Source organism: Miscanthus floridulus, chromosome 7 (assembly GCF_019320115.1).
Source record: "Miscanthus floridulus cultivar M001 chromosome 7, ASM1932011v1, whole genome shotgun sequence".
In the NCBI taxonomy this organism is placed as follows: Eukaryota; Viridiplantae; Streptophyta; class Magnoliopsida; order Poales; family Poaceae; genus Miscanthus; species Miscanthus floridulus.
The window spans coordinates 125313067-125331384 of record NC_089586.1 but is presented as its reverse complement, the minus strand read 5'-3'; the positions used below and the strand labels follow the sequence as shown (position 1 = coordinate 125331384).

The 18318-nt window shown below is 41.8% G+C and overlaps 1 protein-coding gene and 1 long non-coding RNA gene across 2 annotated transcripts; both read right to left on the bottom strand.

The window, feature by feature from the left end:
• Positions 1-4107: 4107 nt before the first annotated feature.
• LOC136467860 (norbelladine synthase-like) lies at positions 4108-5132 on the bottom strand. The gene is made up of 2 exons (XM_066466659.1): positions 4771-5132; positions 4108-4634 (listed from the first exon to the last, which is right to left on the bottom strand). The coding sequence occupies exons 1-2, from the start codon at positions 4952-4954 to the stop codon at positions 4333-4335; spliced, it is 486 nt and encodes a 161-aa protein (XP_066322756.1). The 5' UTR covers positions 4955-5132; the 3' UTR covers positions 4108-4332.
• A 297-nt stretch (positions 5133-5429) lies between these two features.
• On the bottom strand, positions 5430-9173 carry LOC136467861 (uncharacterized). Its single transcript, XR_010761645.1, has 3 exons — positions 8651-9173; positions 7570-8571; positions 5430-7486 (listed from the first exon to the last, which is right to left on the bottom strand). It is a non-coding gene; the product is annotated as an uncharacterized lncRNA (long non-coding RNA).
• Positions 9174-18318: the final 9145 nt, after the last annotated feature.

Genomic DNA, 18318 nt, shown 5'->3' with positions numbered 1-18318 from the left:
CCTTAGCACGCTGTTTGAAAGCCACTACTCAATAATATTGAGCTGGCCAATAATCCTACATCTTGAAACAAATGTAAACAAAACAAAATACAACACGACAGGTTGTATGCTCTGTTGTTGAGATGTCAATGTCAAACCTAGAGTCTGAGTAGGCCACTCAAATCGAAGCTACGATTATGTGGCTATACGGGTTTACCGCTATGTACCACAAAATGCCATTTTGTTATCTGAATATTTTGTCCTTATTCTGACTCATTGGTTCTGGCCAAGACATGCCTGACAGCCTGAGCAAGAGCAATCCCAAACTTAATTGGGCTGGTGGTGCCTTGACGTTTACGAAGGGCCAGTCTTCATCCCTCGGTGTTGCATGACCGGTCTATGTGACTCTTATCATAATAACATTACCCCTCCTCCCAGATTTTTTTTAACGCCTTTTTAAACTAATTTAAAATCTAACACTGTTTAAATTTTATTTTGAAAACTAATACTTTTGATCACGTCTATTTTTCTGGCGCGACGAAATACCTATGGCACGGCAAGAGATATAACGTGACCGAATCGCTAACCGGATGTGGCACGCCACCGATCAATCTTGGCGCGGCAGTGAACACGGCAAGGCGGCATCTGATTTAACACGGGTAAAGCCTGCACACTGCAGCAGAAGGCAGCAGCGCGGTGGAGTGCAGTAGCATCTCTCCTCTCACCACTCACCAAGCAGCAGCATACTCGTAGCTCGGCTGATTTTAGATGATTAAATAGTGTTTTGTGAGGGAGAATAAGGACTGGAACAGCCGAACGTGGAGATGCAATCATCTAAAACCAGTGGATTTTCTCACATTTCCCTCACCTCTCTCTTCCCTCGCGTCACTTAACAGTGGATTTTCTCAGACTTTCAAAATGCAATATCTCACAAACCAAAAGTCCATTTTATAAATCGTTTAAAGATTATTGCTGAAAATAATGTGCCAAACAAAATGAGATCCAACAAGGATACGTTTTAACAAAGTTTTCAAATGTGGGGCCCATGTGCAACTTTTTTTAGTGTAAAAATATAGTCAATATGGGTTTTGTTTTATAAATTTAATTGCAAGGAATATTATAGTACACACAGATCATAAAAATGATAAACTGCTTAGAAGATATGGCCATTCAAATTTTCATAAATTACAAATGTTGAAGCAGTATCACCGAAGATGTGAAACGACGAGACACCAGCACCAGCCCCCCGGGCCCCGGCCTAGCTAGCTAGGTTGGTCACCACTAGTACTCTAGCAGGTTCATCCGTTGCATCGCAGTTTGGGCCTGGTTTAGATTACAAGTTTTTTTACTCTCTTTTTATCACATAAAATCTTTGAACACATGGATAGAGTATTAAATGTAGATAAAAAAAATAACTAGTTACTCTCTCCGTCCCAGAATATCTGTCGTTCTCGCTTTCCGATAAATAACTTTAACAAAATATATATTAAAAAATATTATTATTTATGATACATAATTAATATCATTGGAAAGATCTTTGAATCTAGTTTTTTAATAAATTTATTTGAAAACATAAATATTGCACATATTTTGTATAAATTGAGTCAAAATCATGGCACGGACACCGAAAACGACAGATAAATTGGGAGGAAGGGAGTACACATTTGATTGTAAATTACGAGACGAATCTTTTAAGCATAGTTAGACCATAATTAGATAATAATTATCAAATATAAACAAAAATGCTACCGTGCCAAATACTGATTCCTAACCTCAATCTAAACCATGTCTTGCTATGTGTGCCGTGTACGCACGCGTGGCGGCCGGGCGACGTGACGGCGGGTCGAGTCTAGGGAGGGCCCGGCAGCGGGTCGAGTCTAGGGAGGGCCCGTGCCGGATGGCGAGCTGGAGCGTCGCGTAGCGTTGCTAGCCCGCTGGGTGAGGCAGCTAGCTGCTTTATTAGTCTACGACTCTATGTGATCGTGAAGCTTCGATCAATCGCTCGGATTGAGATCGCCGGCCAGCTGGCCGGGGCTGATTTGATGTGAGCCACGAGATTTACGGCTGGTGATAATCGAACGTGGCCAACGAGATATCAGGGCACTCCCAACGAAAGAAATTAGTAGTTTCTATAATATAGGATACTACATTAAAAAAATATTATTTTTCAATTCATGGTTTCTATAAATAATAATTATTTTCTTTTTTTCTCTCCCAACTCTATCTTCTTTCTCCAATAGGAGTGCGGCACGAGTCCGTCATAAACTGGTGGTTTCTCCTCAATGGCGATTTCATAGTTTCTTGGTGCATTGGGTCAAGAGAAGACCTGATTTCTTCATAAGGAAACTATTTCTATGATTTTTGCTCTCTTTCTTTATTAATTACGTTGCCATGTCAGCGTTTTGCCTACGTGGCAAGTCATTTAATAAGGATAGAAACCATCATCAATACACTATTGGGACTGCCCTCATCATGCAGGTTTGAAAGCTAGTGAGTGCATGTGCATGCACAACTCTCAATCTGTGCTGGTCGGACACTGTTCTCACGTGTGCGTATATCCTATTTTTTTTAAAAAAGGTATGAACACCTAGGTTTAAATTCTGGTGGGTAGCATCCTACTAGACTATTCTACCATTAGACCATAAGCCCATTCGCTATAGTATAGTTTTTCTACTGTAGAAAATGTGTGGGCAGTCTGAGCCTAGCCAACTTTATCCGTAGGATGGTCGTGGACAGGATTTTTCTAGGCCGAAAACAACTCCCTTTTTTTTTAGCTCAGCCCGGCCTGGTCCAAAGTCAAAACTCAATCACTTGTGTACTCCATAGCACTCAAGCACTGTGATCCATTGATCCATGAGGACAAGCACAATTGAGACATACAGTATTAACTGCCTCACATAATGGATTAGATGCACTAAGCTATTGTGTTTCCCAACCTAAGGTTTAAGTACGCAGCCTCGCCACAATAAAAAAAAGTGCACGTGACGACCTGCAAAAAGCACGGTTTGGAAACATGGCACGTCTAGGCCTCCATCTGGTTGCCATCAATTGCACCTGCAGCCATAGGGAGCTACACTGCTTCAACATTTATAATTTATGAAAATTTGAATGGCCATATCTTCTAAGCAATTTATCATTTTTATGATCTGTGTGTACTATAATATCCCTTGCAATTAAATCTATAAAACAAAACCCATATTGACTATATTTTTACACTAAAAAAAGTTGCACATGGGCCCCACATTTGAAAACTTTGTTAAAACGTATCCTTGTTGGATCTTATTTTGTTTGGCACATTATTTCCAGCAATAATCTTTAAACGATATATAAAACGGACTTTTGGTTTGTGAGATATTGTATTTTGAAAATCTGACCTTAAGTGACGCGAGGGGAGAGAGAGGTGAGAGAAATGTGAGAGAGGAGAGATGCTGCTGCTTGGTGAGTGGTGAGAGGAGATGCTACTGCACTCCACCGCGCTGCTGCCTTCTGCTGCAGTGTGCATGCTGTACCCGCGTCAAATCAGATGCTGTCTTGCCGCGTCATGCTGTCGCGTCATCCTGACACGTCACTGGTCAGCAACCCGGTTATCATCACGTCATGCCTCTTATCGTGCCACCGTATATGACGCGCCACAGATGTTTCGCCGCGTTAGGAAAATAGGCGCGACAAAAAATATTAGTTTTAAAATAAAATTTAAATAGGGTTAGATTTCAAATTAGTTTTAAAAAGTGTTAAAAAAAAAATCTCCTCCCATGCCAGTGCAATGCCCCACTCCCGGCAATGCCCTTCGCCCGTGCCATCCCTTTGTCTGCGGCTAGCAAGTCGTGGTTCTTGTTGGCCTGGCTGTGAGTAGTTTGGTGGAGTGTGCAATCAGGGTAGGGCCAAGTTGTGTCTTATACTTTAGTTTGCTTAGGAGCAACTTTTCTTCCTTGATTTTGTACTTTTACTAGTCGTAGTCGTAGTTGTGGCCCAACTGTTTATGCATTATGCTTCTTATTTTTAACAATTGCAGGTGTGGTGGAAGATGAGTAGCTAATATATTCCACTTAGACATACTCCTATTCCTATGGCATGTCTATAAGACAGAGATCAACAATGCGGTACTTGAAGCCCGAGAAATCCAAGTGATGTATTTAACTGAAGACTGATGGTGGTGAATTTTGATTCATGGAAATACCTTACCATTGAATATGGCAGACTAGTGTCATAGACCAAACCAAACAAAAAGGTATCTATGATTTGTACAATCAGGGTTCCCATTTCACTGCAACGCAGGAGTATATTTGAAACGCAACACAAAAAGCGCTGAAACTGTAGTTCACTTAAACTCGGCTCTTGAGAGATTTTTTCTTTTCAAGAGGTTGCTTGAGGGACCTTCTTCTCCTTAGCATGCTCGGAAAATTTCTCAGCAGCTGCAGCCAAAAGTGCCGTGCTCACCATAGCTTCAACCTCTGGGTGCGCATCATCAATCTCATACTCGATAGTCGTCCTGATCACCGACAAGTTGGCCCCTTTGGGAATGATCTCAAACCGTATCATGTAGGCCAGGAACCCCAGCTTCAGAATGTCGCCATCGATGGCTTCTGTCTCCTTGATATAATTCTCGTTGTCGACTTTGATGAACTTCTCCTTGTAGCTCTGCAGCCCAGGAATCCCTAGCAGGAGCGCAGATGAGAGCAACTAAAATATTACTACTACTAGCGTGCGTATCCAACATCAATCAAAGATTGCAGTAGCATATATATGATTATGAGTACGTGAGTTCGATCATACAAACTTAATTTCTCTCACCAGGAGGAAATGTTAGCTGCAAGATGGTACCAACACCGCCGTCGCCGCTGACGAGGTCGACCTTGGCAAGCACGTGCGGGAGCAGCTCCGGCAGGAGCTCCGCGGCGCGGAGCGTGCCGTAGATCGCCCAGAGCTCGGAGGCGGGGACGTCCGCCTCGTGCTCGTGGACCTTGCTTCCCTTCATTCCTAGTTCCTCGGCCTTTCAGCTGCGCGCTGTGTGATGATCCTATTGTCTGAGCTGTGGTGTATGTGTTAGGTGCGCCGCCTGTGGAAGCTGTCCGTTGTGCATATATATCTATAGACAAGCTAGACAGTATACTGAAAGATGCTATCTTTTCTGATTGGGATCTCGGAGAGAGGATGTGGCCAGAGCAAGCCTGTCATTTATTTGGCTGCATCTGTGGAGTGTCTTGGTGTTGCCCCTCCAGACGAAATGAGGTATTATCGCGTGATATATGGGCAGGCCTGAGACGATATTGATTAATGATTAGCATATGTTTGGCCGGCCTGAACCGGCCGAACATGCATGGCGATTCTTGTGTAGTCAGTCACTAGGCCGCCCTTATTTGGTTTTTATTTAGCTAACTTGGCTGGTTTGGGACGACACATTTGTTTGGATACATATAATCCGTGTTTGTTGCACGCAACCTTGATACCATAGGATTTTTTTTCCGTGACGGCTAGAACCGTCAGGAAAAGTACCAGAAACCGCCAGGAATACTGTTCCGTGACGGTAACCGTCAGGGATGAGCCGTCGGGGATGAACTGTCAGGGAAAGTAAGCCTTTCCTGACGGAAAACCGTCACGAATTATAACCTGACGGTTTCAGCCGTCACGAAAAACTTTCCCTGACGTTTTTACATATGGCGTCAGGAATTTCTTCCCTGACGGTTTGGCTTACTGTCAGGGAAAAATTGAACTTTCCCTGTCGGTCATTTACCCGTCAGGAAACCTCATTGCCCTCCCTATCAGTGACATACCGTCAAGGAAACCCCTTTCCCCACTCAATAATACACCGTCTAGACAAGCGTTGGCCTCACTGTCTGTCTGCATACCAATTATTATGCAAATTAATATCACATCAGCTCAAATAGCCATTCAACCACAAGGCGCTAAATTTAAATTCAGCAATATCAATACATATATGTAATCATCATCAAAATATTACATGAGATAAAGTTCCTTGGATCAAGCTATATGAAGCTGCTGCTACCAAAGTCATACATGAAGCTACTATCAAATAAAGTCAGGGGAAAACTTAATTTGCAATGCTTCATTCCTAACAGGTCAACATGAAACTACTAGTTGGATCCTAACAAGTCCTTGGTCAATACAAGGACATGAAGCTACTGCTTCCTAACAGGTCCTAACAGGCCCTTTGCACAACAAGCACATAGTATGCAATTCACTACAAACACCACCAGAAGATATCTAGCTCAAATGATTTATCTCATTATCTACAATATCTAGCTAAATCCATTAATCCTGACATAGGTAGCACTAATGTCAAACGAACATTAGCTTTTCCAGAACATGCATAACAAGTTGATTTTTAAATTTGAAGGTCCCTCGGATGGAAGCAGCACTGGAACAAACTAAAGCAGCCCAAAAGCAATATTTCCCATATAGCAACAACACAAGGCATACTTCATCTTACCATCAATAGCTTGCGCGGTGGCTGACACAAACAATAGCTGTTACACACTTCACTCAACAGTCTTATACATTAATAGGCCATGTTAATGTATTACAAGAACTGACTTCCTTGGGTTATATATTATTGTGCTATGTTGTACAAAAAGTTAGATGTCTATTTCAGTATTGACATCTCAATTCCATTCACTGAAACAAGCTATTCCAATAAAATTCAGTATTTATTGTCCAAATTTAATCTTTTTGCACTCCATAGAAAAGTAAATCACCTAAAAATGATCTGATCTAGCATGGTGGGGTGGTGGCCTTCATTTTATCAGGCAATGGGTATTTATCGTGTTAGCTATTTCACAGAGCACTTCAACTCAAACCTCAAGGCAAAATAAGAAAGCATAGATGTTAAGTAAAGATCAGGTTCCAATTGGAGCATAGGGCATGTAGGAGAATTTTCAGTCAAGCAGAGGCTAAAAGAAACAATCTAATTGGTCTCTAGAAAGTGAAAATAAGCAAGCAGAGAATAACACAGCAGAACAGTAGTTCTAGGGTGAAATGAGGTATTTCCTTTGTCCCAAATTATAAGACATTTTGGCATTTCTAAATTCATAGCTTTTGTTATGTATCTAGACATAACACACATCTAGGTGCGTAACAAAAGCTATGAATCTAGAAAAGCCAAAACGTCTTATAATTTGGAACGGATGGAGTATATCAGACACCTTGACACATGGCTAAGTACAATCCTGGTAACACTAACTTTTTTATGATTCACCAAAGCTTTCTACTAGGTATGCAAATATTATTTCATTTTTAGCGAACAGAAGTTGCTAAGTAGTAAGTATGACAACATCCAGACCACACAATAGGTTGAGAAGATCTACCTGTATAAATGTCGCAAAGACATCATCATCATCAGGTAGTTGTGAGACATCAACAGAGCAGAGTGCCTCTTCAGAGAACAGGCCTTTCTGTCTATGCGCCTCTAACGATAGTCTCCATAGAAAAACCTCTGCCACATCTAGCAGACATTTCCCAGCATAAACTCTACTTGTGTATTGTTTATTCCCTAGTGATATGGAAACAGTAAGCATTCTGCAGGTTGTGTCAAAAAAAAAGCAGAAATAGAGTAAAAACATACTCGGAGCGTACTTATGAGGCCTGGGGTGCCATCTTCTTGTATGCGGACTGCAAAACTATTGTAGTTGAGCACATTCTCAAGACAAAAGGAAGAACTCTTTAGAAACAAAAGTGAACAGGAAGATATTTTTTGAACCAAAAGTGTTCAGATATCTATGCATTACTTGCCAAATGTAAATTGACAAAAGTGCATGCAAATGTTAACACAATTTATTAACCTATACGTATGTAATAAGGCACAGCTTAGTGAGGACAAATGGACTGCATGTCTGTTCAGCAAATCAGTGAAAAATGCAGCTGTCCAATATAAATTCAGTGCCTATTGTTCAAATTCAGTGTTCTAGCACCTCTATAGATGGGTATATAAATTGCCTAAAACAATCTAAAAGCATTTGCTTCTTGTACATTGTGCACTGTTGGATTATATCTCATACATTGTGCACCTAAACCAGAGGTAATGTAATTTTTTAGTGTCCACACAGTGCAGTTAGTGCTTCACAATGTGTAGTAATAGATGAGGCCAGCAGTGTGTATTGGTAAATTGTCAAACCATTATCTATTCATATTTGCAGACAAGTTATAAATCTGGTAGTCTACGCACAAAAACATATTGAATGTTCACTCTATTGAAGGATAAATAAATTACCCCAAAACAATCTGATGATAATACAGGTCAACTATAGCAAAAATGAAGTGCACAGAATAGCAACTACTTCAGAAGCACCAATACTACTACTGCCCAATACAGGATCTGTAATTTTGAAGGTTCCTGATCATGGAAAGGTGGATGGAGATGGTAGGGCCGCAGGGGTACCTAGCAGTGTGGCGCCTTCTGCCGCCAGCAGCTTGTCGCTTAGGTGTCGCGTCTCAGCTGTTGTCGCCTGAACCTCCAGGAGGGGGGCAGAACTAATACTTTGAGGCCTTCAGGAGGGAAGCTTGCACATGTAGTGACAAAGTCGATGGTGTATGCTCACGAAATTATAACTCCCACCATGCTTCCCCAAAGCATTTAGACTGAACACAACAATTTCCTTCAGACAAACAAGAAAGATCCCCCATTCACACTTGAATATAGGGGCATACAACATCTTACCCACTTCGGGTGGCCGACGAACAGCAGCAACCACTGGAAAAGCTTGCAGATCTGAAAACTTTGGTTGTATGGTTTGGGAAAAAGAGGTTAGTGCGTAGAGGGAGCAGGAGGATTGTGCTGGCCACTGAAGCGAAAGTTACTGGGGGTGGTGGAGGGCCTGGTGACTGGGCATGGAGGGGATAATGGCTGGGGTTGGGGGGATCTGTTGGTTGGGGCTGGGGGCGATGGCCGGCGGGCCTGTGGTGGCGACGGCGTGCCTGCGAAGGCTGGAGGAGGTGATTGCACTGGTGTCTAGTGGTGACAGGCGGTGTAGGTGGGGGTGGGGGGCGGCAGGGGACCGGCGGCGCTTGTGGCTGGTGCTTGGGATGGAGGGACGGCGGCGATGGTGGCTGCATCCCGAGCGACTTCAATTGGCAAGCAGGGAAGACGAAAGGATTTGGTGGAAGTGGAGGAAGCCAGGAAGGTCACGGGTGTGGATAAGAACGAATGGCGTGTCCCGCGAAATAATTTCGCCAGGGTACCGCGCTCTGTTACTCTGTCCCGTGGACCAACGTAGTGCTGCAGCGCGCGTGACCCAATTTTTTAGCGTGGAAACGGCGCAGCGCGTCCCAATCTTGCACGGCAGCGAGCCCTGATGGTGGCCCACCGACGGGAGAGAGAACCCCGGACGGTACTCTGCGGCACGCGGGGGATGCTTCTCTGCCCCTGACGGATGTTGCGGGGCCGTGGGGAGTGCTTTTAACCGTCACGAGAGAAAGCGTCTCCGGTAGTGGCACGTACTTATGATCTTATCTGCTGCCGCTGAACATAAATAGTTGTCAATTGATTTTTTTATATCGATTCTTAACGTCAACCAGTTTTTTGTTCTCATTAAGTGCAACTGTTATAGGAAAATGGTTTTAATAAAATATAAAAAATATATCTTCTATGTTTCTAAATTAAATATTTTAGAAACTATTGACAGCCGAAGTTCTAAAGTTTTGATTGGATTTTCATTAAAGCATCAACTATTAGTGACCGAATAGAGTGTATCACATACTCTGTTTTAATTGGTGTGTCCTATTTACTTATTTATTTGAGAAAGATATTCTGTGTCCATCTCTCTGTTTAAATGAGGTGTCCTATTTACTTATTTACTAGTAGAATGTCGGAGCTTACCCTACCGCGACATTCAAACACGCAAATTAAAACAACCAAAACACACCGTTCGCTACATAAGACTTAGCATTTATAACTTAGCATACTCCCTCTGTCTCAAAATAGAAGATGTTCTCACTTCCCGAGAAGGCTACTTTTTTTTAACAGTAATGTTGTGCCAAGGACGTCCATCCATCTGGATGCTTCTGTTGATGGGCCACGACACCAGCCCAACGACCCAACTCTCCACTTGCGTAACGGAACTAAAACCCTACAAGTTGAGTGCCCAAGTCAGACATCCTCGTGGCGCGGCGTTGGTCACCACAGCACCATCGACTCCATCACCACCTATTGACCAATCCCACGCCTCCCCAACCAAAACCCTCTCCGTTCTCAGGTCCGGTGGCCTGTAGCGATGGCCTCCATGGGGCACCATGGTATAATGGAAGAGATCTTCGCCTACATCCCCACCCAGCTCATCCCCTCGCCCGCAGAAGGCTTCATTTCCGCCGCCGCCTGCTCCGTCGTCGGTGAAGACGAGTCCAACGAGAGCCGCCTGGCGGACACGCTGCTCTCCAACATTATCTCTCGCCTCCCCATCAAGGACACCGCCCGCACCGCTGCGTTGGCGCCGCGTCTGGGCCTCCACGCCGCTCGTCCTCAATGACTCTACTAGTCCTTTGTAATGTTGTGCTAAAAACACATGTGTTTTAAGTGTTTCAGAGGTATATTGTAAGTGTTTCATATGGATGTTGCAAAAGTAAATCGAGATGTTGCATATGTTGCAATGGTTGTATATATATGTTGCAAGCTTATGTTCCTAATGTTTTATCTGTTTTTACCTGACGTATGTTGCAAGTATGTTTATTTGGATGTTGCATATATTACACACATATGTTGCAAGTGTTTTATCTGGATGTTGTGTATGTTTTATAATAATTTTCATGTGTTTTTTCATGTGTTTCAGATGCATGTTTCAAATGTTTCTTCTACCTTCAGACGTATGTTGCAAGTGTTGCATCTGAATGTTTCAAAATTAGATCGGGTGTTGCATCTCCCTCTTCGCTTTGTGCTGCCTCGCCTCGGTGTCTTGTCCTGCTCCCGGTGTCGCCTAGCATCTACCGCCCCATCCCTCTCTTTTCGATGCTGGTGATGTTCGGGACGGCGTGGGCCCTGTGTGGGCGCTCGAAACAACACGAGAAACGACTGCAGACGCGGGCATTCGAACACCCCATCCTTCCGAACGTCTGGGCGCTAGCAAGCCCGTTTTCTTAACTTTGACTAATTGTATATATACTAGTTGAGTGCCCATGCGTTGCTATGGGTAAAACATCTCATGACATACAACGAAACAATTAAAATATATGTATAATCCTATGTCATCATAAATAATTAACATTAAAACACATAATTCAAACTAATTTCTTTGAAATAAAGAAACCAGTACGATGTATTGACTTGACCTACATAGAGGAAAAGTAAGCGACAATTTATTGTTTTTTGTTTGTGAGACTAATATAGCATCGAAGAATCGCGTGCCTCATGGGGACGTTGGGAGCGAAGGCAAAGCTGAAGTAGGGGGGGGGGCGCATGACAGATGGAGGGTGTGGACATCGATTTGCATCTTGGTATAAGTAGCCAGGCAAAGAAGCAGAGAGAATTTGCTTGGTTTGCATACTTGTGTAATATATATTCTTTTCTTTTGACGGCAACCAACGTCATTCGCTCATTCGGTAATATTTTTTATGTAAAAAGCTAAATATTAATACGAGGGAAAAAGATATTAGAAATACTATAATCAACATGTTTCAATTATATGTAATATGTACATCCAATCAGTAACATGTCAACGAGTCATAACTACTTGTCTCATTTCTTTCCAGCTTCATCTATTACCTGAAATTCAGATGGATACAAAAAATGTCAGTAACAAAGGACACAAATGTAAGAATATAGAAGTTATGCAAAACAGAAGACAATACCTTTTTATGGAGTGAGGACCTCTTTGTAGACAATATTTTTCGTGTATGTACCATTTATCTTTGTCTTTTTTTTTCTTATCCTTCTTATCATTGGGTGGGACAACAAGGATTCTAATGTTCGATCTGGCAGTGGCAAGCGCGCCATGGCGCTTTGCCGGCCTAGGCCCACGTTGCGGCCTGGGTGGCAGCTCGCGCGCGCGGAGGCAATGGGCCGAGCCGGCCTTTTGCCGGTTTTGGGCCGAGAGAGGCAGAATGAGCCCGCATTTTCCTTTTTTCTTTTTCCTAGAAAATTGAAAATGCAAATTGGCTCAAAAGAAAAATAGAAAAGGGTATTTTTCCTGTGGGAAAAATTCAAGAAAATGAGTTCATTTTTTTTCGCTGCGTATTTAAAGTTGTTATTTTCATTATTAAATTCGAACCAACGGGAGAATTTAATTTTGAAAAATGGATATGTTTTTTTTGCTTATTATAATATTGTTGTTATTCTGACCAACGTTGATTAATGACAATATTATGATGAGTTTTTTGTCATGCATTAATTCTATTTCTGTCCAACGGTGATGTAGATTTAATGTATAAACAGTTGTATGTTTTAATTTTGACCAACGTTGAAATCAAGGCATACAATTGTTGTCATTATTTATGTTCTCACACTATATGAATTGTATTTTCAGGTGGATATAACTTGATGGGTTGTATCAAAGAGATCCTCACTCTCAAAGGTGATAACTACACAGAGTGGAAGAAAAAGATTGATCTGACCTTTATCTTGGCTGAGGTGGACTGGGTAGTCACCTCACCGTGTCCCACTAAGCCTGTGGCACCGGTGAGGGAGACAAACGAGGCTGATACCGCTTGGGCAACAAGAGAAAGGGATTTTGCATCCCAAAAGATGTCATATGACCTTGAGCATAGAAAGTGGGTCACTGTCAATAAAAAATATTTGGCTATGATAAAGAATACGATTGAGCCTGTAATTATGAGCTCAATCCTAGAGTGTGACACCATCACCGAGTACCTCGATAAAATAAAGAGGCAGTTCACTAGCTCTTCAAAGACATATGCTACATAGCTGATAAAGCAGCTGGTGACAGAGAGGTACTCTGGAAATGGTGGCATAAGAGAGCACATACTAAGGATGAGCAATTTGGCATCCAAGCTAAAACCAATAGATCTAGCTCTCAAGGAAGAGTTCCTTATCCATCTGATTTTTGCTTCCTTGCCAAAGGAATTTAACACTTTTGTTGTCAATTACAACATATAGCCCGAGAAATAGGACTTAGAGAGGCTCATGACTATGTGTGTGTAAGAGGAGATAATGAAAGCTGCCAATAGTGGCACTATTAATTATGTGAAAGACAACAAGAAAAAGAATAATAATGCTAACTCCTCCTCAAAGCCAAAGGAAAAGGGTTTCATGCTGTATCAGCCTCAACAGAACAAGTTTACAGTAGAGAAAGACCAGTGTCTCTATTGCAAAGAGACGGAACATTATAAAAAGAATTGTCTTGATTACTTAAAGATGATCATGGCAAAGAAAGATGAGAACATTATTATGTTCATAAATGAATCCCTGTATATACAGTATTTGAAATCTATTTGGTGGATTGACTTAGGTGTAACTGTTCATGTTGCTAATTCTTTATAGGGATTCTGTTCGACGAGGACTACGCAAAGAAGCGAAAGATACGTTAAAGTTGCAAATGGAGTCCAAGCAGATGTTGAAGCCATTGGCGATCTTTCTCTAGAGCTTGCTGATGGTTTCACACTTTTACTGAGAGATGTACTTTATGTTCCCTCTCTATAAAGAAACTTGATTAGTGTTTTATGCTTGGATAATGATGGATATGATTGTCATTTTGGAAATGGTAAATGTAAGATAACATTTAATAATACATGTGTTGGTCTTGCTATCTTACAAAATAAGCTTTATTTGTTATCACTACGTGATGATGTGAATGTTGTATGCAATGATGGGAACGTTGCGTGCGATAATGAGGATGTATCCTCATCTGCGGATGTAAACAGAAAACAAAAGAGAGCTCACGATGCGTTGTCGAAATTATAGCACTGTCGTTTAGGCCATATTTTGAGGGGGAGAATAGAAAGACTAGTTAAAAATAATATTCTTCCTCCATTATAGCTCTCAGATTTAGAATAATACTGAGAATGCATAAAAGGAAAGTATGTAAAGAAAATTAAGAAAGATGTCAAACAAAGCACAGGAATTTTACAGATTATTCACACAGACATCTGTGGTCCGTTTCCTGTAAAGAGTGTGAATAGTTATGATTCGTTCATAACATTCACAGATGATTACTCCCGTTATGGCTACATTTATCCAATCAAAGAAAGAACATAAGTATTAGATAAATTTAAGATATTTAAGGCAAAAGTTGAAAACCAACACAATTTAAAGATTAAGATAGTTAAGTCCGACCATGGGGGGAGTACTACGGTTGGCATATTCCATATGGCCAAGTTCCTGAACCTTTTGCAAGGTTCTTACAGGAGAATAGTATAGTAGCCCAATATTCTACACCAAGCGAACCTCAGCAGAATAGAGTAGCTGAAAGGCGTAATCGTACCCTAATGGATATGGTGTGCAGTATAATAAGTTGCTCCACCTTACCGTTGAGCCTGTGAATGGCGACGTTAAAAACTGGCATTCATATTCTCAATAGAGTACCAAGTAAGTCGGTGCCTAAAACACCGTATGAGTTGTGGATAGAAAAAGTACCCTCACTAAACCACTTACGTGTGTGAGGGAGTCCTACTGAGGCTAAAGTATTTAACCCAAATATTGGGAAGCTAGATCCCAAAATAGTAAGTTGCCATTTCATTGGCTACCTAGAAAAGTTAAAAGGTTTTTGTTTCTACTGTCCAGATAGGCATACAAAATTTATGGAAACGAGACACGCTGTCTTCCTAGATGATGAAATGATGAGAGAGAGCATGATAGCTCAAGAAATTGATCTTGAAGAGAAGCGGGTGTATGCGCCCACTCCAATAATTCATGAGCTATTTTTCTCACTACCTGCTATCGCTGCACCAACAGTGCAAGATACTATGGTGCCAGCACCTGTTATTATTCCGCCTATGGCAACAATGAATGAAGATGAGGAACTTGTTCTTTAGAATCCTGTAGAACCTATTGCCACACATGAGGGGGAGCAACAACAGCCTCAAACAGAAGATGTGCCAAATGAGGAGGCCCCTAGAAGGTCTCAAAGAGTTAGAAAATCAGCTATTCCTGCTGACTATGAAATATACAACACTGAGGAATTTCAAATGGAGAATGATCCCACCTTATTTGAAGAAGCCATGAGAAGTGATCATTCATCAAATTGGCTTGAGGCCATGGAAGATGAAATGAAATCTATAAATGACAATAAAGTTTGGAACTTGAAAATAATTCATAAAGGAGCCAAAATAGTAGGCTGTAAATGGGTCTACAAAACAAAACTTGACTCTCAAGGGGATATAGAGAGATATAAAACACGACTTATGGCAAAAGGCTTTACGCAAAGAGAATAGATTGATTACATTAAGACATTTTTTCAGTCTCATGTAAGGATTCCTTCATAATCATAATGGTATTAGTGGCATATTATGATTTAGAATTACATCAGATGGATGTAAAGACGACATTTCTCAATGGGGACTTGGAGGAAAATGTTTATATGGCACAACCGAAAGGTTTTATCATGGAAGGAAAATAACGAATGGGATGCCGCCTAAAGAATTCAATTAATGGATTAAAACACGCTTCAAGACAGTGGTACTTGAAGTTTGATCAAACAATAAGAAATTTTAGGTTTAAAGAGAATGTTGAGGATAATTTTGTCTATGCAAAGTTTAAGAATGAAAAGTTTATCTTCCTTATCCTATATGTGGACGACATCTTACTTGCTAGTAATGATGTCAGTCTACTACCAGAGACAAAGAAGTTTTTATCCTCAAAATTTGATATGAAAGATCTTGGTGAAGCCTCGTTCGTTCTAGGGATCGAGATTCACTAAGATAGAAGTAAAGGGATATTAGGACTGTCACAAAAGGCATACATAGAAAAAATCTTAAAGAAATTCAGTATGCACAAATATAGTCCCTCACCTGCTCCTATAGTCAAGGGCGACAGATATGGAGATTTTCGATGCCCTATGAACTAATATGAGATCGATCAAATAAAAGCGGTTTTATATGCTTCAGCTGTCGGAAGCTTGCAATATGCTCAAGTATGTACGCGCCCTAACTTGGCATTTGTTATTGGGTTACTTGGTAGATTCTAGAGCAATCCTAAAACAGAGCACTAGAAATTAGTAAAGAAAGTATTGCGTTATTTGCAAGGAACGAAAGGCCTCATGATGACGTGTAGAAGATCTGATTCACTCCATATAGTGGGATATTTAGATTCTGATTATGCGGGAGATGATAGAAAATTCATGTCTGGATATGTATTGACTCTCGCAGGGGGAGCTATTTTATGGAAAAGCTCAAAGCAAACCGTCACTACATCATCCACAAAGTATGTCGAGTTTGTAGCGTGTTATGAGGCAATGGGGCAGGTGAACTGGCTAAAGAAGTTCATACCCGGTTCGAAGGTGGTTGACGACATCTATAGACCACTTAAGTTATATTGCAATAATAATCCGGTGGTACAGTATGCTCACAACAATAAGTCAAGTGGTGCTGTCAAACACGTTGACATAAAGTATTATATTGTGAAAGATAAAGTCCGGGATCATGTCATAAATCTTGAGCATATAAGTACCGAAAAGATGCTCGTGGATCCGCTTACAAAAGGCTTACCACCACACGTGTTCAGAGAAATGTAGCCGACATGGGTTTAAGGAAAATCCTATAATTCCTGGACAAAAGAAGGTCCAAAGTTAAGTATCTATTTCAGAACAGAGTGGTGTGTTGTGGCTGTTAAATCTATCGGCAATTGACCGTCACGATGAGACATGTTCTATGCGTTAATCTGTAATGGAATGAACAAAAGTAAATGATATGAAAATAAAAGATGAAAGGAGATCAAGGAGGAGATTGTTAGATTGATCTCTAATCCTAACTGGATCCAACGGCCTAGTTGAGCCTTTGATTCGCGCCCTAATCGAGGGCGCCTAGCCCACTACGGCTGGAGGGCTCCTCTCACACTGCGCTATAAAAAGAGGTGGGGGCCGATGGCTCTGATCACGAGGTTGACCTGAGCCGTGCTTCCCACCGACACCTAAACCCTAATTTGATCAGAGAGGGGCGCAGCCAGTGACGAAAAGCCACCAGTCGGCGCCGCCCGCTCCATCGACATCGACGTCTTCATCGCCCTCTTCATCGACCGTCGTTGTCCGTGCGCAGACTACACCGACGAACGTGATGACGTCCTCTGAACTCTCCCCCTCTAGAGTGTCAGGTTCGACAGCCCTTGTCCATCCTCTCTATGTCCATGTCTCTCTATCTAAAACGTGTCATAGGTTTTGATTCATCCTATAGCGAGTAGTCTCTCGGATCAACCTCTGCTGATTCCTAACATGACACGGTAGTGAGTCGACCAAGAACGACACTTCTATTCCTGCCTTGTGATGGGTTCACCAACAAATTAAAAAGCTAGACAAGACGTGTAATTAAAAACATACTACTACTCTAGTAGCAAAGGCCTAACGGAGTGGACGACGTAGGCTTATACTGTACCGTACAATAGAAATGTCAGTTGGCCTGGGCTCTCTCAACGCATCGCTGATTTGTTTCGGTCAGGGCTCGTCAGTGAACCAACCGTGTTTTTCTCCCGCAACTAACCAACAGTGTTCGTAAACTAGAGCATGTACGTAAACCAGCGAGGCAGCGAGCGAAGTTTCTAGTCAAGACAGATTCGAGTTTGGGATTTGGTTGAAGAACGGTGCATATATATAATATACCACACACATCCGGGCCGGGAAAGGCGAAATCTTTTGAATGCGCAGGGTTTTGACGTTTGACCATGCAAAATGGCTGGAGCTGTTATTGGCTTTTTTTTTTCTTTTTCTTTTGCATGCATATGCCTTCGTCCCGGCGAGTCAGTCAAAAACAGCAGGCCTCGTGAATCGCCCATAGAAAATCAGAAACAAACCACGTTAGCTAGAAACTCTGGCTCTCCACCTCCTAGCATGTTCATCGTACAGTTAGGACTTTATTTTTCCTTTGATATACCATTAAGGGCCATATAAACTAGCAGCATGACGATCTAGGTGGGTCTACCGAGTGGGTGTGGTGCATACTTGTTAAACTTAGCATTAGGTAGATCAGAGAAAACCCAAAAAATAATTGGAAGCAAACCCATTCTCAAAGTAGGTTTAAATAGCTGAGAATGCAGGTTTCCGGTAGCATCGGATTAGTCGTTTTCTGTTCTATGAGTAGTGCCAGGTATTAGTCCGCTAGCACCGGACAAGAAGGTAATCAGATCAAGTGCTTCAGGTTACTGAACCTTGGGTTCCTTACCGGATTAGTCCGGTGGTGGGTCACTGATGCGTCAGGTGCCCACCAAAGAGGTTCCATAGTGCTTTGTATTGTGCAGTA